Consider the following 25,937-nt stretch of genomic DNA (forward strand, 5'->3'; position numbering starts at 1 on the left):
GCATCATAACGTTGTTTGCCAAGTGCCATTTGACACCCCAAGAAGAGGAAGAAAAAGATAGTTAATTCACTTCCGCATTGAAATTCCACCTGAAAAAATGTGTCACCGTAAGATTTGGAAGATGGGTAGATATAATATTTAACCAACATTTACGTTTTCGTTACGCTTGGTTAAAGGTGTGTCCCGTAGTAGAACGTAGTTATCATTAAGCAGCTTCATTGCTGGCCAACTTAAATTAGTTGTTTAGTTAACTGTCCGTTTCCAATCAAAGGTCTGACACATTAAAACTGTGGCGACGGCTTATTCTCTATTTTCACCAGTAAGTATTGTACCAGTTTGAATATACTCTATAAACATTGTTTTGCTTATTCTAAATATTTTGAATTTATTGCAAATGGCATGCAAGCTAGCTACTGTCACTGACAGTTACAGATTGCAGATGGTTACCAGTTAGCTGAACTAACATGTAGAATACCAAATTTAATTTTTGCATTTATTATATGAGTGTGTGTGTGTGTGTGAAGCTGTTCATTGACAAGAGGCTCGAAGCAAAGTTGAGAATAATGATAGATGTCTTATGAAGTAATGTGTGGAAGCTGTAACCCACAATTCTTAATTTAAGTGTGAAAAATGAAACATTTGTCGTCTGTATTATTAGAGCAATGTTGGCTTTAATGAGCTGGATTATGAGTAGAAATGAAAGTACTTGAATGTGTCCACCTTGATGAACCAACAACCTTGTTGTGGATTAAGTGAAGAAACTGCACCTCCATGTCGGTCAACAGTTTTTAAAGCAGTGATTCCTTTTTAAAGAAGAGTGGGATCTTATCTTAAGAATTGGACTGAACTGAACTTACAGGTCCCTCCATATCCCTATCTGTGCATAGCTCTATCTGCTGTGCTTTGGCTCAGGGTGTCATGCACAAACACTATAGAAACAGTAGATTTTAGACTTGTATATGCTGCATAATTCCACAATTATGTATCCTTCTGAAGCCTTTGATCAAGAATTAATTATATAGGTCAGATAATGCCAAGATTTCGTCTTTTTGGTGTACTCATCGGTCACTGTACATAAAACGGGGCATGTATAAGCCCATTTTAACATTTGTAATTGGGTTAAGTAAGGAAGCCTTTGGTTTTTTCTTCTCCTTAAAGTTTTGAATTTGAATTCTAGAATTGCGCTGCTCAAGGTGGCAGCAGGTTGGAGTAGCTCTGTTACGTTTGATTCTGATTTATTATTTTTTGGGAACTCCTCCTCTTGTGATGGATACAGTTGATTTTTTTTGGACGACTGTCCTCTCTGGTGTCGGATGCTGTGGAGCTTGGAGGATTTTTCCTAATACTTTTCTACTTTTGGACATTTGTTTTGATGCATTGCCATGGCAACGGGGTTGTTTCTTACAACCGGGAGCAGCTGATTAATATCTCAAAAGCTCAAATAATACTTCAAATACAACCCCAAATCCCTGATGAGTTGAAAAGGAGATGCCGTGGATGCAGGAGCTAAGAGAAGAGAGAGAAGGAGGAAGTTCAAACCATCTCTTCCGTTGATTATGATGGGCAATGTGAGATCGTTGGGAAACAAGTTAGATGAACTCCAAGCCCTAGAAAGGATCCAGCCAGAGTACTGGGAATGCAGTATTATGTGTTTTACTGAGACATGGCTGCAGGATCATATCCCCGACTCCAGCGTCTCTCTGCCGGGCTTTTTAACCATACGAGCAGACAGAGATTTAAAGAGGAGCAGCAAATGTAAAGGAGGTGGACTGGCAGTACTTATGAATTACAGATGGTATAATCCAGGACATGTTACTGTGAAGTGTCATCTCTGCAGTCCAGATATTGAACTGTTGGCACTAAGTTTTTGTCCATATTATTTACCCTGAGAGTTCACCAGAGTTATTTTGGCAACAGTATACAGTTCCACGTTCCGCTGTTGCCGACACTGCATGTGATACCATCAGCTCAGTTGTTGCTAAGCTACAGACACAAAACCCCAATGCTTTTGTTGCAGTTTCTGGTGATTTTAACCACGCTTCACTCTCTGCTACACTTCCAACGTTTCAACAGTTTGTCAGCTGCTCTACCAGAGAAAACAAAACATTGGATTTGTTTTATGCCAATGTCAAGGACTCATACATCTCTACAGCAAGACCTCCTCTAGGCAAATCAGATCACAATCTTGTTTTTCTCTGCTCAAAATATAAGCCCCTTATTAATAGGCAACCTGTAATAAAGAGGACTGTGAGAAAATGGTCACAGGAAGCTGAAGAAGCTCTGCAAGGTTGCTTTGAGGCTACAGACTGGGATGCACTGTGCCAGCCACATGGAGAGGACATCAATGCCATGACTGAGTGTGTAACCGACTATATAAACTTCTGTGTGGATAACATCATTCCCACCAGAACCGTGAGATGCTTTCCCAATAACAAACCCTGGATCACCAGTGACCTGAAGGACCTGCTTAACAAGAAAAAAAGAGCCTTCAGAGAGGGAGACAGAGAATGATTGAGGAGTATACAGAAGCAACTTAAAGTCAAGATAAGAGACAACAAGGAGGTGTACAAGAAGAAGCTGGAGAGCAAGCTCCGGCAAAACATTATCAGAGATGTGTGGTCAGGGATGAAGAAGATCACGGGCTTCAAGCAGAAGTATGATCAGACCGATGGAGGTCTGGACAGAGCCAATAACTGAACACATTCTTCAATAGATTCAACCTCAGCATCATAGACAACAGACTGGAGTGGAGATGCAACTGTGAAGCCATCTACAAGAAGGGACAGAGCAGACTGTACTTCTTGAGGAAGCTTAGGTCCTTTGGTGTTTGCAGCAAGATGCTGCATATCTTCTATAAGTCTGTTGTGGAAAGTGTGATCTCTTCTGCCATCATCTGCTGGGGAAGCAGCATCAGAGCCAGGGACTTAAAAAAGCTCAACAAGCTGATAAAGAAGGCTGACTCTGTTCTGGGGACTCCTCTGGAACCTCTGGAGATCATTGTGGAAAGACGGATTCTTCATAAAATGAAGAACATTATAGAGAACCCTGAGCATCCTCTTCATGAGACTGTCCTACAACAACAGAGTGTCTTCAGTCAGAGGCTTCTTCAGATGTGCTGTAAAACGGAGCGCTACAGGAGATCCTTCCTGCCCACAGCCATCAGCATCTACAACTCTTTGAAGAAACCTTCATAATATGAGCTACAACAACATTTAATTTCCCTTTGGGATTAATAAAGTATTTTTGAATTGAATTGAATTATAGATCAACAGTCTGTGAAACAGGCAGTACCCTAATTAACCACATTATGTCAGTCAGTCATTTTCTACCGCTTATTCCATAGTGGGTCTCGGGGAAGCTGGTGTGATGGTGCGAGTCCATGGCAGGGCAACACACAAGCAACCATGCACACTCATTTATACACCTAGCGGCAATTTAGAGAGACCAATTAACCTAACAGCTAACATTATGTATGATCTAGTAATTTGCTGGTTCCTCAGCAGCTATTGAGGGTCTGCTCTTAACATGGTTTAGAGTTTAACAATAATTATAATGCGAAGCAAATTTTATATTTTAATTATAAGAAAGAAGTAGGGAGGATAGAAAACCAACATTTCCTGACTTTTATCTATTTGGTGCTATTTCTAAATTGTGTGCTGTGGTTAAATATTTAGGCCATCAGAAATCTGATGACCTGGCTGATCATTTGGACATTACAGACCACACTGCTGAATGTATGCACATGTGAGTTTGCTGATATGTTACTGCAGTGTGTGCTCTGTACCCGTAAAGATGGCACAAAGGTGCTACAAAACAACAATATGCAAAAACTCACTGTAGCATATAATGATGGAAAAAGACTCCTTAAGATGGAGCAATCCAAGCCAGATTTTTGTCTGTGCATCCACTTGTCATGCTGTATTGCACAAGCTCATGTACCGTTGTATTTGCACATTAATGGATTATACAAACAAGATCATTTAATGAACCTGCAATAGACTCATTTATGTTGTATACTAATAAACCAAATCATTGTCTTCACATTTATGTAAATTTGTGACATTATACATTTTATTTATTTATTTATTTATTTTGCTTATCTGTCTTCAGTAAGTTTAAGTAGGGCTGAAACAATTAATCAGATTAATTGTGATTAATCTATTGAAATAATTGATAATTATTGAATCAAATAATCAATAACTGCAGTGTACAAACTCAAAAACATATCATTTGCTGAAAGAACGACCCAATTAGAACAATAATTAGGCACAAATTGTACAAAAAACGAAAAACCTTCTTTGTCTGTAAATATGCTCTATCCAGAGCTCCTAAAGTGGCGTAGTTTTAGCTTCACCTGGTACAAATCCTGTAAAAAGTCTGCTATTAAGCACCTTTTGCTACACGATTATTAGTCGAAAAAGTAGTCGACAAATTAATTGATTAGCAAAATACTTGTTAGTTGCAGCCCTAAAGTTGCCCTAAAGCATGCAAGCAAGTAAACTGAAAAACTACCATTGTCTCTTTCTTCTCCTTTTACTAGTTCATGATTTGTGTAAAAATGAAAAATGATGAGACAAGTAGCTTTAATGGTGTCAGAACAAGATGTTGCCTTCAAACATCAAGCAGTTTTATAGATAAATGATTATGACATTAATGATTCACAGGATCAGGATCAATGTCCAACAGAGACATAAATTACAAGCACTTATGTGGTGTTTCAATAGCCCATGTTTGACATATTCATAGGCTTAATTGATCAGTTTTAAACTATGTTGGGGCTTGGCATCTAAAGAACAATGTGTTTATTTTTGTTTTTTTTTTTTATCTGCCATAAGTTCATTTCAGTTTAGTCTGAAAAATGCATCATCAGTTTAACACTGTGCTGGAGTGGTAAACGTAAATCCAGTGACTGGATTTCTTTATTGGTTGTTCTCACTCCAGCACAATGTAGCTTAAATGATCCAGATAAGCCATATACTGTTTTTTAATTGCTGGTCCTATGTATGGTGAAAGCTTCAAAAATAAATAACTGCAATTTATTTTTGTTGGTCTGTGCCTTTTGTTGTATAGATAATATAGCATTGTAGCTATTATTAATTCGGGGTTTGGTCCGAGCCCTTTTTGAGGATGTGTTGTAGTTTCTGTTTGTCCCGATGACATATTCTAACACAAAGCAAAATGATTGTTAATTTGCCTCATCTCCGTTTCCTTAACATTTGTCAGCGATCAACTACTGAAAGATGTCTGGAAATCCTGCTGTTGTGATGCGCCTGGTGGCGTCCGCCTATTCAGTGGCTGAAAAGGCTGGGGCCATAGTTAGGAAGGTGCTTCACAGTGGAGATCTTGGCATTGTAGAAAAGGTATGACCTGTCTTCATTTATTAGTAAAGTCAGATCAGTAGAAAAACCTTGTTTCTTTAGCAGAAATTTGCTAGTTTAAACATTTTGTTGAATATATAATTGTACATTTTGCACAGACAGGAGCTAATGATCTGCAGACGCTCGCGGATCGACTTGCACAGAAAAGCATTTGTGCTTCACTGTCTAGACGTTTCCCCAAGATCACTATCATAGGAGAGGAGGTAACTGAGTGTGCAGCTTCATTTAGAAAACATGTTTTGATCAAATTAAATCAAAACAAAAGTACCTGTTGATTGTCTGTTGTTTACAGGATCTTCCCATTGAGGAGGTCCGGGAGGATCTGATTGAAAATGGCCAGGCAGAGGACATCCTTCAGAGGAGCTGTCCAGAACAATATAGAGCACTAAAAGAAGAAGAGGTAACTGCTAACAAATAATGAAATCTTTTTTTTATTTTTATTACTGATACATTTAAAAGCTTCCTCCCAAAGTGTATGCATGCTAAATCAGAATATGTTTGTGTGAATCTCAGCTAGTTGTTTGGGTAGATCCCCTTGATGGCACAAAGGAATATACTGAAGGTAAGTTGTCTTTTTTAAGGCATGTCTTCAAAAAATCTTTTTTCTCAACTTGAGCTCTTCAGTTTTCTTAAAAATATGAAACATCTCGCAATAAGATAACTCCAACAGGTAAAACAAATAGTAACCACAGTTTGCAATTATTGCACCTAAACTTAACCACTCAGCATGGTTTTTATTGACTTCTGGTCAATAATTAATCTTTGCGCACAAGTTTGTTGGATGGTTTGTTTTTTGTTCTCTTTTCCTTACTGCTACACCCTCACTTTCATAGTGTTTGTGTTCCTTTATTGTGTACCCTTGGTCTCTTCTGCTATCTTCCTCTCTCTTGTCCTCTCTTTGCTGCCTTCAGCCTCAAGGTGTCTCCATCTCCAAGCTGTAGCGCAGAAACCACACAAAGGGTTGGACAAGACTCACGGCACAGCTCTCTGTATGGCAGTGTAGAATGTGCACTTTTGATGGTCACTTCAGAATTATTTCCCAGTGAGAGAAAGGGTGGTAATATAGCTTATTCTTTACTTTAACTAACTTTTTTATTGACTTAGGGCTCCTGGACAATGTGACAGTGCTTATTGGTATTGCATATGGAGGCAGAGCAATTGCCGGCGTCATCAACCAGCCATTCTACAACTACCAGGTTCAAACCAAACTATGAATTATCTGCAGCTGTGCTTTAGAAGATGCATCAATCAGTTATTTTCATGGTTTTCTCACCAGCTTGGAGCAGAAGCAGATTTAGGGAGAACAATGTGGGGAATGCTCGGATTGGGCGCCTTTGGGTTCCAGCTGCAGGAAGTTCCAGCCGATAAGCGAATTGTCACGACCACCCGTTCCCATAGCAACAAGACAGTAACAGACTGCGTGAATGCCATGGAGCCTCACGAAGTCATAAGAGTAGGGGGTGCTGGAAACAAGGTCAGATGGACTTGGAGCTAAAGTGCCCCAAATGCATATCAACATCCAGAACATCAGCTATTTTGTCACATATTAGAACAACTTTATTTCTGTTGACATAAAGTTATAGAAAGGAGATTTAGGATAAATAGATCTACTTAGAAATGAGAAATTTCACCATCTGTATCTGACATATAGGAACACATTCAATAAAGGGTCATAGACATGGCTTTTATTTGAAGAGCTCCAGCTAATTGACTCCTCTTTTTGCAGATAATCCAGCTTATTGAAGGGAAAGCTTCTGCTTATGTGTTTGCCAGTCCAGGCTGCAAGAAATGGGATACATGTGCTCCTGAGGCAATCCTGCATGCTGTTGGAGGTAATAATCGTAAGCATTCAAAAAGGTTTATCTTACACAAGATTGATTTTTAAGGATGAATAGTGTCATAATACTTTTTTAATACAATTTCATAATTTTTTTTTCCTCATGCAGGAAAATTGACTGACATGTGTGGGAATGCTTACTGCTATAACGCAGATGTGAAGCACATGAACTCTGCAGGGGTTCTTGCTACACTACGCAACCATGATTACTACGTCAGCAGAGTGCCACAGTCTGTGCTGCAGGCTCTCAAGTCAGATTGAGAGCCTGCAAGCCTGCAGTTTGTCATGATGTGCCTCTGGGGCAGAGACGTTCTTGGTCTCTGTTAAATTGTTACGAAACTGTTTATTACTTTTTATTGTTGGAAAAATCTGTTCAAACCTACTTGCAAAAGTATCTGGAACATAAACCTAATGGCTGGTTGTGTCGCCCTTGGCAGCAACAACTTCAGTCACGGGTTTGCAATAACAAGGCAATGAGTCTTTTATATTGTAAAGAAAGTTTTGCCACGAATTTTCCATTGCAAAGCAGAATTCATGGTTCCATCAATTACACCAACTTGTCTAGGTCCTGAAAAAGCAAAGGAGTCCCTGATCATCACACTGCCACCACCGTGTTTGAGTGTTGTCATGATGTTCTTTTTTCTGAAATGCTTTGTCAGTTTTATGCCAGACATAGCGGGACACACACACCTTCCAAAAAGTTCAGTTCTTTTTTTTTTTCCTTGGCTCTCCACAGAATATTTTTGTAGCAGTCTCTCGGATCATTATGATGATTTTTGGTAAATGTGAGACAGACGTTTGGGTTGATTTTGGTCATCAGTGATTTCAGTGTTAGAAGGGTCCCACAGAGGCTGTTTAGCCCAGTTTCTTTCTTAGATCAAGCCTTCAGGGCCTTAGGTGTTGTTCTGGGTTCTTTTGTGCCCTTTGAATGGGTAGTTGATGCGCTCCTTGAGTAATTTTTGTTGGTTCACCACCTCTGAGAAGATTCACCACTGTTTCATGTTTTCTCCATTTGTGGATAATTCCTCTAACTTGGTTCACTTGAATTTCTTTGGATCAGGGCATGATGTGATGTTTTTAAGATCTTTCAGTCTACTTCATGATTTCAGGTGATTTCTTGACTTTTACATGTCTGACTAATCAGATATAGGTGTAGCTAGTGAAATTGAAGTCAGCACCTTTTCCAACAATGAGGTAAATTTTCTGGTTTAGATGGTTTAGAAAACAAACTGTCAATTAGAACCATAGACTACTAACTCAACTCTTTGTAGGTGCTGGAGAGAGAGACAGCACATCTTAAATAAGCCCCGCCACTGATTTATGTTTTTGTTTTGTTTTTCTTTTTTCTTACTATCCAAAAGAAAGATGATTTTGTATTAAGTTCTGTTTTTGATGTATTTGGTTGCAGAAAACAGAAATCACTAACTGCTGCGTTTCAAATAAATCGTAGAGCAACGTTTAGGGAAGAAAGATCCAAGTTGAAAGTATTAACAAACTTAAAGATCGTTATTTGACATTAGCTTTACTCCTTAAAACTTGCAAATAATTGCTATTATTTGTTGCATTCTTTGTAAATATGAATACACAACATGAAGTTATTGGGAGCTTTTTGTAACACCCGCTTAAAATTGACAATTGCTAGATTACGTTTTGGAATACATGTGTTATTTAAATCAGCTAAAAACTATAATGTTTTGGGAGGAATAAACAAACCTAATGTAGGTAGGAAAAAAAATTTCATTCTGTTTTTTTTTTTGTTTTTTTGTATAACAGTAAGTCAATTTAAACTATTATTGAGATGTTTTGTTCCTATTTGATATAAATAAAATGTAATTTCAACAAAAAAGCAACATTTCCTTTTGAGTCTTCCTTGATTACTACTGTATTTGCTGTTGGTATACTTCCTATTCCATTAGAGAAGTGTTAATTTGTGGTGTTTTTGTGCATATTACTGACTTGTTAAGATGTGTTTTAATATGTACAAAGAATATTGCCAAGCTTGTGGTGGGTGTGGAACGCAAATACATTTCAGATTTTTTTTGTCCTTTTTAATTTGAAATCAAGACATTATTCACGTAAATTTAAACCCTTATAAAATATATTGTGGTACATTCTTATGGTTTTTTGACAATTGTTGATCTGCTTTGCTCATTTATTTGTGCCCGGGTCAACACACAGATATCAAATACAAAGTTATTATTATTAATATTATCTAAAGGTGTTGTTAGGTTTTTTTTATGGAGGACCAACTCAGACTTTACAGGCTACAGAGAAATAAAACCAACACTGCTTTTTAGGTTCATCAAAGTTTAAAATTTTTATTTTATCAATAAATAAATTTAAAGATGGAGAAATATACCAAACATCTACACTCATGCAACTTAATTTGATCAATATGCAGCAACAAAAATTAGTTGATTACCAAACTTCACCTTAACAACTTGATGGAACAGACTGTAGAAAAACAGCTGGTGGTGAAAGTCACCAAGCAAAACAAAGAAACCTCAGTATTCTTGTTTTAAAATTAGGGAATCATAAAGAATGTCAGTATGGGAAACCAATATGCCTTTTTGAAATCCATAAACAATGTCACCACTTCAAAACCCAGTTTCTTTATTTTGGACTTGCTTTGCCTTGGTTTTTGTGCGTCGAACGGCGAACATAATGAGCCAGCAGATAATGAGGCCAGCCAGTAAGCTCACAATTCCCACAACCACTGGCACCCACACGGGAATGGAAGAGGAACACACAGGCAACATAGTGGATCTGATGGTGGTGCTGTCTGTTGCTGGATCAGCAGTAGTCACAGGGTGTGCTGGTATACTGTTCAATTTAGTGAAGATGAAAGGGGAGGCCTGCAGGGAAAGGTGAATTATGATGAAATAAACAATCTAAATTTATTAGATGGAAAATACATCTGAGCCACAATGCAATGCCAAAGCTATGTGATGATATAGAGTTTAATATCAGGTGTATTTGTATGTTGTTCATTATGTAACATTTAAACAATATAAATGGGTAAATCTTGCAACTATGAAATTGAGGAATAATTAATACATGTAACTGAAGCCCATTACAGTAAAATACTTATCCAGCTATTAACCATAGCCTTTAATATACAGAGATACGCTCTCCATCAGCATGATAGGTTTCAGGCTATTAGTCCAACATATAGATACAGCTCCAGGGATCTACGCACAACGCCACACATTTGGATAAAAATCCCATGGCAAGTTATACTTAATCACAGTGTTTTTGTTGCTAATAACATGCTTTTGGTATAATTCAGCCTGGATATTTGACCATTCTTATCAGAAACAATGTAGTCAATTTAAATTTGTTGGTTTCCAGGTACAGACTTAGGCATTCTCTGTTGATTTTCAACAGGATTATGGGAATGGTTTTCTAGCAGATTCCTAAACTAGTTCTGATGTGTGTTCAAGACCACTGTCCTGTTAGAACACTCAATTGTGTCCAGATTTCTACCATCTGATCTAAATTTGGAAGTTGGATATGTTCAGAAACAACCTGGGAACAACCCATGCTCAAGCTTGTAATAACCTGGAAACAGCTGAAACACTGGTATCACTGACCACAGGGAAACCAGTTTAACATTTCCATGAAATCTAAAAAAACTACCTAGTTGTAAGCATGGTGGTAGTAGGATCATGTTTAGGGTCTCTTGCTGTCATTGATTTGCAGAAATGAGGTAGCTAAACTTACAAAAGCTAGATGTGCCAGCGATCGAACAAATATTAATGGGGGTGTGGGTATTTATTTGAGCCTGGTGTATATCAGAGAAAATCCACTGTAAATTTAAATTTGTGTACCTAATTCTTGCTTTTAAAAATTATGGGAAAAGTACTGTTCAAAATGCATCACTACAATCCAAAATCTAATATGGCATTCATGCTGATGAGGTGTGGACATCTAACTGGAACTGTTGCCAACACACAATATACAAACAAACTACCAAAAGGACAATGTCAAGACAGGATGCATGTATGGGTATGTAAGCACCGTATATTACCACATTTATGCTGCTTTAATATCCAACCCCACCTTATTTATAAAGTGCTTTAAAACAACACAGTTGACCAAGTGTTGAACACAAATATAAAATATCTTTCCATATATATATATATATATATATTTCTCAAATAATAGACCTTCACTAGCAGTGGGATTCCTGCACAAATCTGTGAGGCATGTATAAATACCTCAGAGGGGCACTGAATCTTGGAGCGGTCATGTGTGAAGTTGTTGTAGTCCTGCTTTCTGCCAACAGGCTCCAGCTGGAACGGGAAAACAAGTATTTTTCCTAAGAAACCGAAGTGAATGCATGAGTTTGGTTCACTAGTGCTCAAAGCTTACCATGTTGTTCCACAGTGCGATGGCCATCTCTGCATGAGCCCGTTCACTCATGTGGAAACAATCAACAGAGAAGAAACTTGTGTCTATCTCGCCCACCTGGTGAAAATCAGTTATTTCCAACATTAGCTGGTTTTTGGGGTACTTTGTAATTTTACTTATTACATTACATTGTTTCAGACTTACTCCAGTTTGAGGGAGGAAGGAATAGTGGAAAAACGGTTGCAATACGACAGCGAAGTCCTCTTTTCCATCATACCGATTTCCAGAAATTAGATACCCGATCTCAGTCTGGGAAACCAAAGTTTAGTTGTTTATCATTTTTGAAAATAATAAAAGTAATTTTTGGAAAATAAAGCTTTTGGTCATTACCTGGTAAATGCGATTGATTCGTCTGATTTCCTCAATCTCAGGACAGTTACTTGCTGTATTGATAACACACTGACAGCTGGGCCTATAAAGAAATGTGCAATATTTCTTTTGTCAAAAAAGGGATTTGATTTGACAGTTGGTTAACCACCTCTGAAGATAATAGTTATCTATGATTACAAAATAATTCTGTAACTATATATAAAACTGGCAGTCTGTGTAAGGGCCATTGAGTTAACAACTGTGAACGGTCTGTCTGTTTCATTCAAAGGACTGTGACCTGTTAAAGATTGGGTTTGTAAGAAATGCTTACGGAAGTGAATAATGGAACAAACTGAAAACGTTTCTGAGGACCTTAAGAAAAGAGTTACTGACACTCATTAGATCTGAAAAACATCTGATGATTAAGAAAGCAGTTGTTCAATAAAAATAACCTATAATAATAATCATTGCTGGTTTGCAAAAGGTTATATGATAAAATAATAAAAAAGTAGAGAAGGGTGATATTTAAAAGAGCCTTATCCCAATTGTAAAACATGGTGGTGCCTTTGGATCAGAGCGCCTTTTCATCACTGAGTAAAGAATGAATTAGAAATGACAGATAAACCGTAAAAGCTATAAAAGATGGTAAATGGCCTGCACTATCTAGTCCAAGTACCTCAAGGAGCTTTACACTACAATGACACATCCACCCATTCATACACACATCCACCCACTGACAGTGGTAGGTAATATTGCAGCCACAGCTGCCCTGGGGCAGACTGACAGAAATCAGGCTGCCATACAATCTAGATTCCTGACAGTGAGGTCAAAATGTTGTGGGAGGATCTGAAACAGTTATGGAAATTCAAGAAAATATGCTGTACTGATAAATTAATCAGCGATTATATTTGTTTTGGGTGTTTTTCATGTTTTTTCAGCTCATGGAGATTACACCAATTCCTAAAAACAAAGTTTCATATACTTTTGTTATTTACAAGTATAAACTGTTACAGTAAATTACAGCGAATTAACAATGTTTCTCTTCTTTTGATTTATTTTGTCACCATCTAATATCTGTCATCTTATAATATATAATTATCTGATAATATATTATTATGAACTTTAAAATGCAAGTGTTTGCAAAGAAAGAGTTATCGAGGTTTGAACTAACCTCTGCAGTAGTGAGCAACCCAGCGAGTCCTTTTTAACATTTTTAAACACATCAATCTGCATGATATCCACCAGATTTACCAGCACCCTTGGTACCTACAGACCCCAAGGCAGAAAAGAGGCAGACAATAACAACTTAATTCATCACACATTATTGCATATATTTTTAGTGTTTAACTCTTACCTCTTCATAAATTATGTCCAAACTAAGCATGAGATTGTTGCTATAGTTCTTCGGTGACAAATTTGTCTGTGAAAAATGGGGTCAACAATGTGTTATAGTACCCTAACAGAGTGTTATCTGTTCACCATACTTGCAAATCTGGGACAAAACTTACTTGATCCAAGCAGTAATTACAAAGATCTGTTGTTCCAATGAAAATTGTCACAAGTTTCCAGTCACTTTTAAAATTCACGTCCTGTGTTGCAAACATACCAACTATGAGAATAAAAACAGATCAGGTATGCAGAGTTTTTACAGTTTGAGCAAAGTCTCACTTTATTTTCTTTCATGGCCTTAATGAGTGCTTGGACTTGTGCAGGAAGCTCTCTGTGACAGAAAAGTGGTGTCAGACGATATTAGCAGGATTTTACAGCTTTACTCATGGAGAAACTAGGAAAAGACAAATGCATACGAGGTCTTTGCTCCAGCAACAGCCAAGTTGAAGCCTTTGTGCAATTGCCCCTCATCTGTGGAGAAACCCTTTAAATCAGGGTTGAATTTCTTCAAGATATCTGCGAAGAAGCCACACAATGGCATTTTGTTTCCATGAAAGAAAGTGAAAAATGTGCAAGAAAATCTTGAATGATTAGCTTTTTTCTCATCGAACAAGCTATTTTCGCTCTACTAATTGCAAAAAAATCTTTTTATGACTGTGCTACTAGTAAATTAAATTAAATGTGCTTAAATCTTGAGTTTTTATGTTCTAAAAGACCTACAATAAAAACTTTTGTCTAGAAAAGACTGTTTTCAACAAACTCACTTGGTAAGGTTGTGATGGTCTCCAAAGTTTCATCCCCTCCAATGCTGCAGGAAATAATGCAAAAATTTTTATATGATTGGTAAAAATGTGACTGTGAAATGTTAATTAAAATGAAAATATACCTCCATGATACACCTTTGAATTCTTTACTAAGCTCAACCATGCTATTTGATTTTGCACCGGTTCCTGCCTGTTGAGTTGAGAACACCGAAAATGAAGTAAAATGTAAAAGAGGATTAAGATCTCGGATACATCAGAGATTAAACACAAGTTCAAAAAAACTGTAAGATAGCCTGCTGATTAAAAACTGAGTGCATAGTGCAAAAGTGCTGCAATGATAAGAAAAATGCTAAATGTTTCACATTATGATAAACTCTGAAATAACAACACCTTCTGTTTTACTTTTTCTGATTGTAGAATTGAAGGTATCACTGTGTTCTTGTACTTACCGTTAAAGAGTCTCCCAGCGCTGCCACGACCTGAATATCTGATGGTCTCAGCTTGTGAACTGAAGATAAAAGCGGATTAAGTCGACTTCAAGATAAATCAGTAACACCTTTTTGAAATTTCAGGCTTTTACTCAATAAAAAACAGTAACAGTGATTTCTATTCTTTATATTTTATTTTATCATTGTTATTATGTTGTTTAGGGCACCTACATTAAAAACAATCTATTTTGGAAAATCCATGCCCAAACTATTACACTATTAAGAAAAGAATAAACAAATCTTGATGACAATCTGCCTCACCTGATGTTGGTTGACTGTCAGATGTAGCAAAGTTGTTGCAAGAAAAATCACTTCCCCAGTTCTTAGGGAAAAGACACACAAAAATCAACCAATGTTAAAGTACAAAGTACTGACGAAAAAGCCCTGCATTGCACCACTGTTAGTTGATCATTTGCAACTTTTTTGAGTAATTTAATTTAGTTTAGTTGTAAAATAAATGCTTTCATTTGCTTTCGACAAAGAACTTAACACATGAACATTATAAACTTACTTTAACAGGTTCAGGTGTTGGAGAGGGTCCAGAATATTTGTAATTACTGTTATTATAGGTCCGAAAAAAGGGTGCGTCCTGAAGAGGAAGAGAAAACAGCTCATAAAAATATCAAGACCATTAACTATGTTTTAAAAACTCTGTTCAATTCAAATGGGCTTTTCTATTTTCAGGGGATTTATGTAAAAAAATTAACTTCCATACATTTGTTGGACATTTTAGATCAAAAACAGAATTAAAGTCCTGGTTGGAGGTTTTGGTGCCCAGAGGTTCCAGCTGTAAGAAAAAAAGACAGTTGAGCATCATTCATGGGTATTCATGATGAAATACATTCTATCCTTATCTATTTTTTCTGCTACATTAAGACATGTGGTATGCGTCAAATAATGTAAAAGCATAAAATGTGCGGTTTATTTACCATGTTGTTCCAAAGGGAACGAGCCATCACTGTGTGGGCTTTTTGGCTGAGATGGAAGCAGTCAGGACTGAAAAAAGAACGATCTGGATGGCCATCCTAAGCAAAATGTATTAAATCAAGTCAAATATAACATATATTGGTTTCATTTTATTTCTTAAATTATGATTCCTAAATGCTGAAAGGATTTTTGTCAAATACAGTTTGACGTTGTTTAAAATGTATGTTTAAAACTGAGTCAAAGCTAATGAGCCTTCCAGAATTATTGACACCTTTGGTAAACGCGTAAATTGTATATAATATATAAAACATATAAATATGATGTAAAAAGATGCCCATTCCTCTAAGCTCCACTACAAAATGGGAAAGACAAGAGAACATATTCAAAAACAGGCAGATGTGTGTTGATCTTCATATTACAGGAACTGGCTGCAAAAAATAAATACTTGCCAAAGCCAGAGAAATAGTTATATTAAAATGCAGCAAAGAGTGGCATTAATAGGTCATAACGTCTTTATAATAGCCTCTTATTTTAAGGCTTTTGTACACATCTTTACCAGCGGCGGCGATAATTGTGAAAGATGTTGTACAACTCTTCCAGCAATTCATACAAATTCTATATCTGTATACTTAAATACATTTAATTGTGCAGCTTTAGAACAAAATCAAGTAGAAGAGAACGCACCACACAAGCAAATTACATCCTTTAAATATCTATTTGATGATCAAGTACAGGATATTGTTCACATATAGAAGACAGGATTTCATTACTGACCGGCAGTCTGGGCAAAGTGATGTCTCTGAGGAAAGGCTGGATAACCACAGTGAAGTCTGAGCGTGTATCATACCGGCCGGACTCAATAAGCTCATGCAGCGAACGCTGAAAGTTAAAGTAGCAATCACATCCATCAATGGCAATAATCATAACTTATTTCTTTTATCTGATTAGTTGTTTTGTCTTATTGTACCTGATATCCTCTGTTGATGGTCTCCAAAATTTGAAGAGCTTCAGAGTTGGGCTCTGGCAAGACAACACACGGGCACAATATACTGCCGAAGAAGAATTAACAATCTCAGTGGTAAGATGATAATTAGATATCTGGACTACAATCAATATTTGTAGGGAATATAAAGACAGACTTACTTTACAAGCCATGTTGGACAGTTCAGTGAAGTGTCAAAGTGCAGTTCTCTAAGTGTGGTTATAAAAAGAGGCTCTACAAGGTTCACCAGAGTTCGGGGGATCTGAGAGAGATCAGCCTTGTTAATTCTAATAGACAGGTAACCATTGTAAATTAGAAACACATCTTGCCAAATCAGTATCACCTCTTTATGAATATAGTCCAAGCTTTCCTTCAGAAACCCTACATAATTTTCCACAGAGAATAGGAGCTGTAAATAAAGAAAACACATGTTCCTTTATACCCCATCAAAGAAATCTTCTGAATTTTGTCTTCTCAGTTATAAATCTGATACTCACACTGTTTTCGCAGTATGCACAAATATCATTTCCACCAATAAAAACAGTGATCAGCTTCCAGTCTGACTCAAAGTTAATATTCTGGAGAAAACAACATAAAGAGAGTTGAAAGTGTCCTGGTAGCCTCTAGTGACATTCTAGGGTTAGAAAAAAAAAAAAAAATACAGACTTACAACGTCATTTTTCATCCTAGTTACTAGGGTACGCATTTGTGATGGTATATCCCTGTGAACAACAATGCAAAACATGATCACAACTTATTGCTAAAGGAAAGTTATGTTGTTCCACTCAAAATTAAGTAACATTTAATAAAAAAGTCAATTGTAGCTAAAATAAAAATCTATGGGACTTACCTACTCTTTGCACCTGGCACCGCCTGGTTAAGGAAAGCTTTTGGACTGTCCTGATTGCCGGAACCAAGCGAGTAGCCTGTCACGTTGTGGTTAAAATGTTTTAAAATGTCTGTAAAAACAAAGGACATTTTTGAAAGCAAATAAGTGATATTTTTTAAATTCTGAAATTGCTGTGTAATGAAGTTATCAAAAATACTTACTGGGCAAAGTGGTTACAGTCGTGAGGTTTTTATCTCCACCAATACTAGCAATAAACATAGTAAATTACTTTCACCAAGTGACATTAACTTTCTTCATCCATGATCTCAAAAAGTATCAGAATAACAGATAAAAGATGAAGATCGAGCCACAGTAATAAAATTAGAGAGTCTTGACGAACCTCCAAGATAAACCTCTGTACTGACGTAAGACGTCCAGGATGTTATTTGGCTTGGATCCAATACCGTTCCCTGCCTGACAGAAAGAATAAGAAAGACTTGAGTAAATTGTACTGAATATAAAAAAAGGGTAAGTTGCCCAAAATGTCTGTCTGACAAACAAAATGACTTACTGTCAAAGAGTCCCCCACAGCCGCCACAACTTTGATATCCGCGGGCCGGAGTTCATGAACTAGAAAATAAGAAGAAAATATCAGGTAATGTTAGATTGTAAGATTCGAGATGCCAATGATAAAGCATTTGGCGAGACCATGCATACCATATATCCTCTTGTCACACTAATGCCAAACGGTACCACTGATTGAGAACCACAGCTTCCTTTAATGGCACTCCGAGGACATTTCAGTTAAAATATTTTGGTTGGTAAAAATGTTTTTTAAATTATCTGTGATGTAGAGCAACTAATCACCACCCGTCAATAAGATGACTGGTTGAAGCACACGGATGTTTGCTAAATCAGAAGCTTCTTAAAGTAGAAACTCCCAGCTTAAACTGAAGTGGATAACAATGAACCAGGAAGATGTTCTGGTGGCTGCTAATGGTGTGCTCTTTAGTGAAAACTTGGATCTGGGAATGCAGATACACTGCAGTTAAACCCCCCTTTCATTTGCTGAGCAGATATTTGAATGTTTCCACTGGTATTTAGACAATTCATCTTTAGTGATTAGCACCAAGTCTTTGAGGCTGGAAGGCCATCAACTTGTTGCTCCCTCCACATATTCTCTATTTGATTCAAGTCGGGATTCTGGCTGGGCCTCAAAGAGGTTAAAATTATTTTTAATCAGAAGAAACATGTTGACAAAATTAAAAGATTACTTTAAACCTAATTCTACCACAGATATGCATTTCTTTAGACTTGCATTTATCAAGTCCAAGGACTCCAAAGCACATTACACTATAATTGGTCATACACTATATCAGTTACTTCTGTACATTAATTAGCATGTTAATCAGAATATCTGATAAATGTCTGAACATTTTTATTTGAAACAAAATATAATAACACATAGAATTACCTGAAGTAGGAATGGTGACTGAAGGACTAAGATCTTCGCAGGGCAACTCTGTGCCTGTATACTGATTATCAAGCACACAAAGAACAATCAAAATGAGACGCACACTGTTTAAAAAACTATTCAGTTTGGTTGTGAATGATTCTCACAGTCTGAATGAGATAGTTTGCATTGCTGTGTTGATTTGAAGGAGCGTTAACTTCTGTCCTCAGGAATGGTCGGTCCTTATGAACAAAGAACAATATCCACAAGGGGGTTAGGGAAAATGGGAAGAATTATCATTTTATGTCACTGGTAAATGCTTGCATGACTATTTCTGTGGACCATCTACGTTTATACTCACCTCAGTGGGGCATGGCAATGTAAGACTGTTTCCCTTATGATCTAAATTATGTTTGTCGACCATGGGCTGCAGCTGTAAGAAAGAAAATGCATGTAACATCCTCTGAGAGTGACAGACTAAAGGTCACGTCAGTGAAGAACAATTAAATTTCACTTTGACAGCTCCAACTCTTACCAAGTTTCTCCACATCTGCAGCAACAGTTCATCAGTGTGCTTCGAGGCTTCGAACTCTCCAAAAGGCTTTCCAGTCTGTTAGGAGGAAAGAGTTTTACACATCCAAAAATCTCTGCAAATTTCAGAAGAATATTTAAATAACTGAATGAAAATGGTAAAATCAGTAGCTTAAACTCACAGATGACAGGCCTCTGATAAGAGGGGTTGCCTGAAGAGTGACAGTGAAGTCATCTATGTCCCTGTACCAATGTTTCTGTATCATCAGTTCACTCAAGGACTCCTGGAAAAGGCCTCACAGTTTGAGATTTGTCAAACCCTCTATTTTTAAAGTAACAATAAAAGGCGTATTTGTATTGTTTAATTGTTTTTAATTATTTTGCATTAGGAGTGCTTTCAATTAAGACAAATGTGAAAATAAGTAGCCACATATAAATATCACTATGCTGTAAAGTTGCATAAACTGTATTTTATTCTGTTATCATAAATATTTTTTTATATTTTGTATAAATGCTATATACTTATACGGTGGATGAACAGCTCAGGATGCTGTTCATGCACGAGAGGTTTCTTGTAAAACAATAAGATACTGTTCACACTCCTTATTTCTTTAAACTTTTGTTGTGAAATAACTGTATTAAACGAGGGGGGGGGGGGGTATCTCACCACAGATATTTGGTGACTCTTAACAAGTTCATTTGGCAGATTTTATTCTGTGTTATCTCCTGAAGGTCAACTTCCTCCTTGAGACTGGAGTCATAAACCTAAGCTGAGTGTTCACTAAGTGATTAGCCCCACGTCCACTAAGACTAATACTTTAATTCATTATGTTGCATAAGCATACAAAACATCACAATCCAATGATTTCCTTAACACTTTATTTCCAAGGAGTCTAAAGCAAACATTTGCCAGGCTTTATGCATTAGCCCACTCTACAACAAATCCATTTTGCTACCAAGTTAACAGCATTTTTGGGTGGGAATTAGAGACATACCTGCAGTGTGTGAGTCAGTATGGCTCTCTGAAGCCTGAGCTCTCCCTCGCTGTTTGTGTGTATGCATGGGCACATCCTGTAAGCAATATACCTTTACTATACAAAACCTTGTGCAGCTGTTCTATTAAAACAATCAAAAACAAACTCAAAAATCAGCTTTTTAAAAATAGTGAGTTAAATATTGATAACAGAATATTTTCTTTTCCCACATTTCACTTTGAAGTGAATATTAGCCCTTTTTCAGCCTCATAACAACTCACCAATATAATATAAAACAGAAGTATGTTTGAATGAAATATTTGTTTAACCAGAGAAAGTGCAGCTTACTGTCTTTGGATAGTGTTGAGGCCTTCATCCCACAATGCCACACTGACAATCGTCCTTTTCAGCTGCAACAAAGTTAAGAACATTAAACATATAAACACTGTCTCTAAAATTAATGCAAAAGAAAAATAACCTTGTATTTAATCTGTGATATACCTGAGAGCGCAGCAGTTGCACAGCATCATCTACTTCCTCAACTACTCTTTTGAAAAGAGACGTGATCTGCAAAACAGACAATAATCATCTTATGCACAATTTTTTGGCCCACTCTTTAGCATTTGCTTATCCTGACACAATTACCAGGAAACTGTGCAATGCACAGTCATTTTTTTTTTCACAACAAGCATATGTGATTAGATTGTGTCAAGGAAAGTTCAGAAGTGATAAAGAGAAAAAACCTGGACTCTGCACCTTTAAACCTCTGAAGCCACAATCTCTTTAAACATCAATAAACAAGTCATTTTGATAGGTGGTCTTTGAGGCTTAGGCACAAAACAGCTGACAGAGGCATGTGTGTAATTTATCTTTCAGGATCAATATCTAATTGAGTTACTAGTTTACCTGCTGGGTTAATCAGGCACTAAATTGTATGGGCTGTCTTCCATATTTCAAGTCTTTATAAATTTTCTTTGTTGACACATTATTTTAGTGCAGATGTCAGCCATGTACAAAGCAGAAATGCAAATGCATAACATGATGTAATCTGATTCAACTGTGGTGTAAAAATGCCAGACAGGTATTTGGAAACTCTCCATATTCATGCTCTTTCTGCCGATTAAAGCGTAGAATGTTTGTATTAAACACTGAAGACAGTGCCCAGCTACCTTTTTTGCTATTTTGTTCGTTATCTCTATCATCCAAACTGCTTTGTTTACCTGCTGCTGCTGCTCACAGGCACAGAGTTGATCCAGCTGAACAAAGAGAAGCACCAACTTCCAGTTTCCGTTCTCATCAGTGTCCTGCTGGTGAAAACGAGATCACATCAGATTCTTTATCAGTTTTTGCTGTGTGTGTATGAAATCAGAAAGATTCTTTTTTCTTGAGACACAGTGCTCAAGTATTTCAACACATATTGGCATCTCTAGACTATATTAGATTTGATTAGAAGCACCTAACACTATATTACTGGATTTTAAATGGAGAGCTTTACAATCTCTTGCAATAGTATTCACACCCCTTGAACTATTTTAGAATACAACCGCAAACATCAATGTTTTATTTGAGGATTTTCTAAGATAGTTTATGACAAAATATTGCATTTTTGTGAAGTGAAAAGACAACTGAACCTGGGTTTCATGTTTCTTCCGGACGAAAATCAGAGGAATGTGGTGTGCAGTTGTATTTAGCACCCTTGACCCTGATAGTCCCAAAAGAAAACAGTTGCTTTCAGCTTTAAACATTTCAAGGAGTACTTTTTAACCCTAACTTATACTGACAGACTGGGCAAGGAGAGCATTAATCAGAGATGCAGCAACTAGGCCTATGAAAACTTTGGAGGAGCTGCAGAGATTCATTGCAAAGATGGTACAATAAGTTGACAGTACAACAATTAGTCATGAACTCCAACAAATCTGGACTTTATGGAAGAGTGACAAGAAGAAAGAAGAAGAAAACCATGAGAAGTCCAATTTACCACAAGCCATGTAGAGGATGCTTCAAAGATGTAGAAAAAGGTTCTCCGCTCTGATTAGACCACAATGTAACTTTCTGGCTTGCTTGCAAAAAGTACAATCCCTACTCTGAAATATGGGGATTGTAGTGTAATGCTGAGGGGTGGATGCATTTATTCTGTAGGGCAGAGAACCTGGTCAAAGTTGATGGTAGGTGGATACAATTAAATTAAAGGAGAATACTGGTAGAAAACCAGTTGGAACCTGCAAAACACAAGTCTAGAGTGGAGGATTTACCTTCCAGGAAGCCCTAAACATATAGCCAGAGCTACAAATGAATGATTTATATCAAAGCATTTCCTTGTGTCCAGACAAAAACCCTACTAAGAATGTCTAGCAAGATTTAAAATTTAATCTTCACATATGCTCCCTAACTAATACGATGGAGCTTGAAATATTTTGCAAAAAAAACTTGCCAAAGATTTCAGCCTCTAGATGGGAAAAGCTTGTAGATAGTGAAAGGTGAGAGGGTAGTGAAAGTATTAACTCAAACTTTTAACAATTTCTGAAATTCCTGCATTTTTCTCCCACTTCATAAAAAATCACAATAAAACACACTGAAGTTTTTAGTCGTAACAAACAAATGTGAAGAGGTTCAAGGGATACACATTGTATTTAGAGTGCTATTTTCAGTTGTTGGACTAAATTCCAAAAATATGTGTTTTTATCCAAAGAACTGTGTTCACCTCTTTGCCAAAGGTAATGCCTTTTTTTCATCGTTGTGGTGGGAGAGCATTGTAGTGAAAACATATAAAAATAAGAACTAAAAAGAAACAATAAAAATAAAAGTTAAATTGCATAAAGAAACTTGGGATTTTACCTGATTGCTCTGTAAGTAAAGGGACACTTCCTTTGCTTGGTCAATCAGTGTGCTGTAAAAAGTAACCGACATGCTATAAGTAAGAAAGACATAGCTTGAAGCAGTCAGAGGCACTTAAAGTTTTTATGCGACAGAAAAAACTATGTGTACCCATGTTGAAGAAAGTGAGGAATGTGTAAACCTTTTTCATCTGAGAAGGGAGACATCAGTCCAGGATTGAACAGAGTCATCAGCTCTGTTCAAGGAAAGCAGAGGAAGAATAAATAAATCCTGAATTTATGAAGGATTAGCAAAGGAGTTAAACATCAAAAATCTAACATGCAACAGTTTAGAATTTCAGCTGCAATTCAGCATGAATATGAAAGCACAGGGCTATAACATACATTTTACAAGGGCTGTCCACGTTTTCAGTCAAAGGAAATTAAATACCAAATCACTGAACCACCTAAGCAGTATTTTATAAATGGCAGAGTACAATAAACCTGATTTTTGAAATGTTGCTATGGCAAGGACAGCTGTATTGTAATTGTTGCACAATTTAACAATCTGGGCTGTACGGTGGCACACTGTTTCATTCCAGCAAGGAGATCCAGGGTTTGAATCCCAGCCTGGGCTCTTTTTGCGTGCAGGGCACTCCGGCTCCCACAGACCAAGAACATGCATGCTAGGTTAATGTGTCCTAATGGGTGTGCATGGTTATTTGATCCACAGGACAAACAATGTTGACCTGTCCAGGGTTTACCCTGCCTCCTGCCCAGTGACCGCTGGAGATAGGCACCAGTTCACCTAACGTGGCCATCCAAGGATAAGCGGGTATGGGCAATGGATGGATGTTTCATACTATCTCGGCTAAAGTCAACATTGGGGCAGTAAAAATAGTACAAAGTGGTGCAGTAAAAGATCTAAACAATCTCAGAAGAGTTCATTTGTGTTTAATGTACCAAACAAAACAGGAACAAACTGGGATTTTACTTCTGCTCCCTTCAAAGAGTAGGAACAAAAACAAGAACAAGGACATCCTAGGTGACTATCAAGGTGAATTTCAAAGTAATAATGAAAAGGAGAACAATAAAAACAGCAACATACCTGTGAGTTTTGATAAGACTGTGGATAGCTCAGTGCTGCTGAGGAAGACCATAGCGTGAATTTCAGATCTTTTATAGAGACTTTACAATATTTAAAAAGATGGTCTGTCCTTACCTTGGTTCATGAAGTCCAATAAAAGAAAGCATTGCTACATCAGCTGGTTTGACTCTGTCAGCTTGAGAAGAAAATATTAAGATATTTGCATATATTTTTTTAATTACCTCAGTCAGGAAAAGCGTAATAGAGTTGTGTAATCATTGAAAAATGCTTGACAACATTCGTCTAAAAAAAGTCTTACGTTTATTTATTTATTTTTTATTTGAATAACTAAAATTAATTGAGTGTAAATCTGGTCTCTCTCAAATCACGTACCTGTTAATGGAGGCTGCTGGGAAGGAAATGTCTGAGTGCAAGGCAGTCCAGCTGATTGGGAGAGGATAAGACATTGTAATTTTATGTAGAAGATGTAAATTCTGCATCATTTTCTCTTTATCCAGCCAATTAAATGATTATAATTAAATAAACAAAAAAAACGTAAAAGAGACAAATGTTCTTCAAAGAATTGTAAGGACTTTTCTTCTGCAGCAGATCACTGATAATTGTATAGGTAACTATCAGATTCAGCTCTGTACAAACATATCTTATATTTTAAATCCTCCTGCAACAGTGAACCTCAATCATCAGGTAAACTCAATAATCAGATACTATGACATATTTTAACTTGAAACAGTAAAAACTGCAGGTGATGATGAAGTTGCATAATCAATAGAGACCTGTTGCCCATGTGAAACCCAGCAGGGAGATCAGAACCAGCTGCTGAAACATCTTCTCCAATTTTTGTCGTAGTTTTCCCTCCTTCTTTTCTACATTCGCAGCACTATGCTCTGCTTTTGTCGTTCACTGTAAGTATCACTTATTGCTGGAGACATCTAACATCATACGCCTCCATAAAGGGGAGGGGACTGTTTGTTTGTTCAAAGTACACAGCTGTGAGGTTTTTTCAATGAAATAATAGAATATCTTAATGAAACTTTCACTGAATACAAATCAGGTTTTGAAGCATATCAATATTCTATTTTTGGTTTGTTGTTATTACAATAGAGATTTGAGCAATGACAGTTTACAAGCAAATCAATATCTGCAATATCTGCAGTTACATTACATTACTGCAAATATTATTTAAGCAGGAACTTAAATGTTTAAGATTTTCCGACACATTTAAATAAATGTCAGCTTTCAATACTTTATTTTTCTCAAATTTAGCTAGTAAGTTTAATTAATATTCAGCATGGTGGTTTTACTCTTATTCATTAAACAAAACATAGAACATTAAACATCCAAAGGTTGGAGAAACCTTTACGTTCATTAGGAAACAAACCCAGTCAAATGTATTACTGATCTTAAATGGACATTTTTTACAACGTCTCTGTCTTTACATGTAATAAATAAAGGTAAGGACGGACCATAATAAAGAGTTCCTTTTCACTATGTGCTTAAAACACAAGGAAAATGGGAAAATGGAGACCTAAAATGTACATAAGATGTTTTTAAGAAAACATTAAAGGGTCTGAGGCTTGCATCATCTTTTACTTTATTTTGTACTTATTGCCAAGTTTCCTGTCTATAGCTCTTTGGGAATCACTTTGCTGGAGCTAAACATGTTTTTTATCTGCCAAACTTGTAATGTTGCTTGTAATGCCACTTGTAATGCCACAAGGCGACTGTGGCTCAGTAGGAAGAGT

General features: G+C 36.8%; 2 protein-coding genes across 8 annotated transcripts; one reads left to right on the forward strand and one right to left on the reverse strand.

The window, feature by feature from the left end:
- The first annotated feature begins 30 nt into the window (after positions 1 to 30).
- Positions 31 to 9,065, forward strand: bpnt1 (bisphosphate nucleotidase 1). 5 transcript variants are annotated; one of them, XM_047387583.1, is made up of 11 exons: positions 50 to 176; positions 272 to 319; positions 5,224 to 5,360; positions 5,477 to 5,581; positions 5,671 to 5,778; positions 5,892 to 5,940; positions 6,290 to 6,367; positions 6,483 to 6,574; positions 6,655 to 6,852; positions 7,105 to 7,219; positions 7,325 to 9,065. In XM_047387583.1, exons 3-11 carry the CDS (start codon positions 5,241 to 5,243, stop codon positions 7,474 to 7,476), a joined length of 1,017 nt encoding a protein of 338 aa, XP_047243539.1. In that variant the 5' UTR covers positions 50 to 176; positions 272 to 319; positions 5,224 to 5,240; the 3' UTR covers positions 7,477 to 9,065. The 5 variants fall into 5 exon arrangements, with proteins under 5 accessions (XP_047243543.1, XP_047243542.1, XP_047243544.1 ...); XM_047387585.1 differs by having other exon boundaries at positions 52 to 125; XM_047387586.1 differs by having other exon boundaries at positions 32 to 319; positions 7,105 to 7,210.
- Positions 9,066 to 9,505: 440 nt separating this feature from the next.
- Positions 9,506 to 25,102, reverse strand: LOC124881653 (phospholipase B1, membrane-associated-like). Of its 3 annotated transcripts, none has more exons than XM_047387331.1 (42): positions 24,969 to 25,102; positions 24,568 to 24,618; positions 24,310 to 24,370; positions 24,196 to 24,230; positions 23,260 to 23,344; positions 23,110 to 23,161; positions 21,495 to 21,581; positions 20,776 to 20,841; positions 20,623 to 20,684; positions 20,296 to 20,371; positions 19,483 to 19,584; positions 19,305 to 19,379; positions 19,131 to 19,202; positions 18,937 to 19,011; positions 18,791 to 18,851; positions 17,888 to 17,946; positions 17,717 to 17,790; positions 17,538 to 17,581; positions 17,338 to 17,446; positions 17,158 to 17,209; positions 16,985 to 17,065; positions 16,831 to 16,896; positions 16,649 to 16,749; positions 16,473 to 16,554; positions 16,280 to 16,384; positions 15,508 to 15,603; positions 15,294 to 15,365; positions 15,090 to 15,167; positions 14,840 to 14,900; positions 14,540 to 14,598; positions 14,213 to 14,280; positions 14,091 to 14,134; positions 13,743 to 13,842; positions 13,606 to 13,657; positions 13,446 to 13,526; positions 13,292 to 13,357; positions 13,109 to 13,203; positions 11,959 to 12,040; positions 11,773 to 11,877; positions 11,590 to 11,685; positions 11,436 to 11,510; positions 9,506 to 10,070 (listed from the first exon to the last, which is right to left on the reverse strand). In XM_047387331.1, the coding sequence occupies exons 1-42, from the start codon at positions 25,018 to 25,020 to the stop codon at positions 9,813 to 9,815; spliced, it is 3,273 nt and encodes a 1,090-aa protein (XP_047243287.1). In that variant the 5' UTR covers positions 25,021 to 25,102; the 3' UTR covers positions 9,506 to 9,812. The 3 variants fall into 3 exon arrangements, with proteins under 3 accessions (XP_047243287.1, XP_047243288.1, XP_047243284.1); XM_047387332.1 differs by having other exon boundaries at positions 21,495 to 21,578; positions 24,196 to 24,233; XM_047387328.1 differs by having other exon boundaries at positions 24,196 to 24,233.
- Between the last annotated feature and the right edge of the window lie 835 nt (positions 25,103 to 25,937).

The sequence above is a fragment of the Girardinichthys multiradiatus genome, chromosome 15, assembly GCF_021462225.1.
Source record: "Girardinichthys multiradiatus isolate DD_20200921_A chromosome 15, DD_fGirMul_XY1, whole genome shotgun sequence".
NCBI classification, from domain to species: Eukaryota; Metazoa; Chordata; class Actinopteri; order Cyprinodontiformes; family Goodeidae; genus Girardinichthys; species Girardinichthys multiradiatus.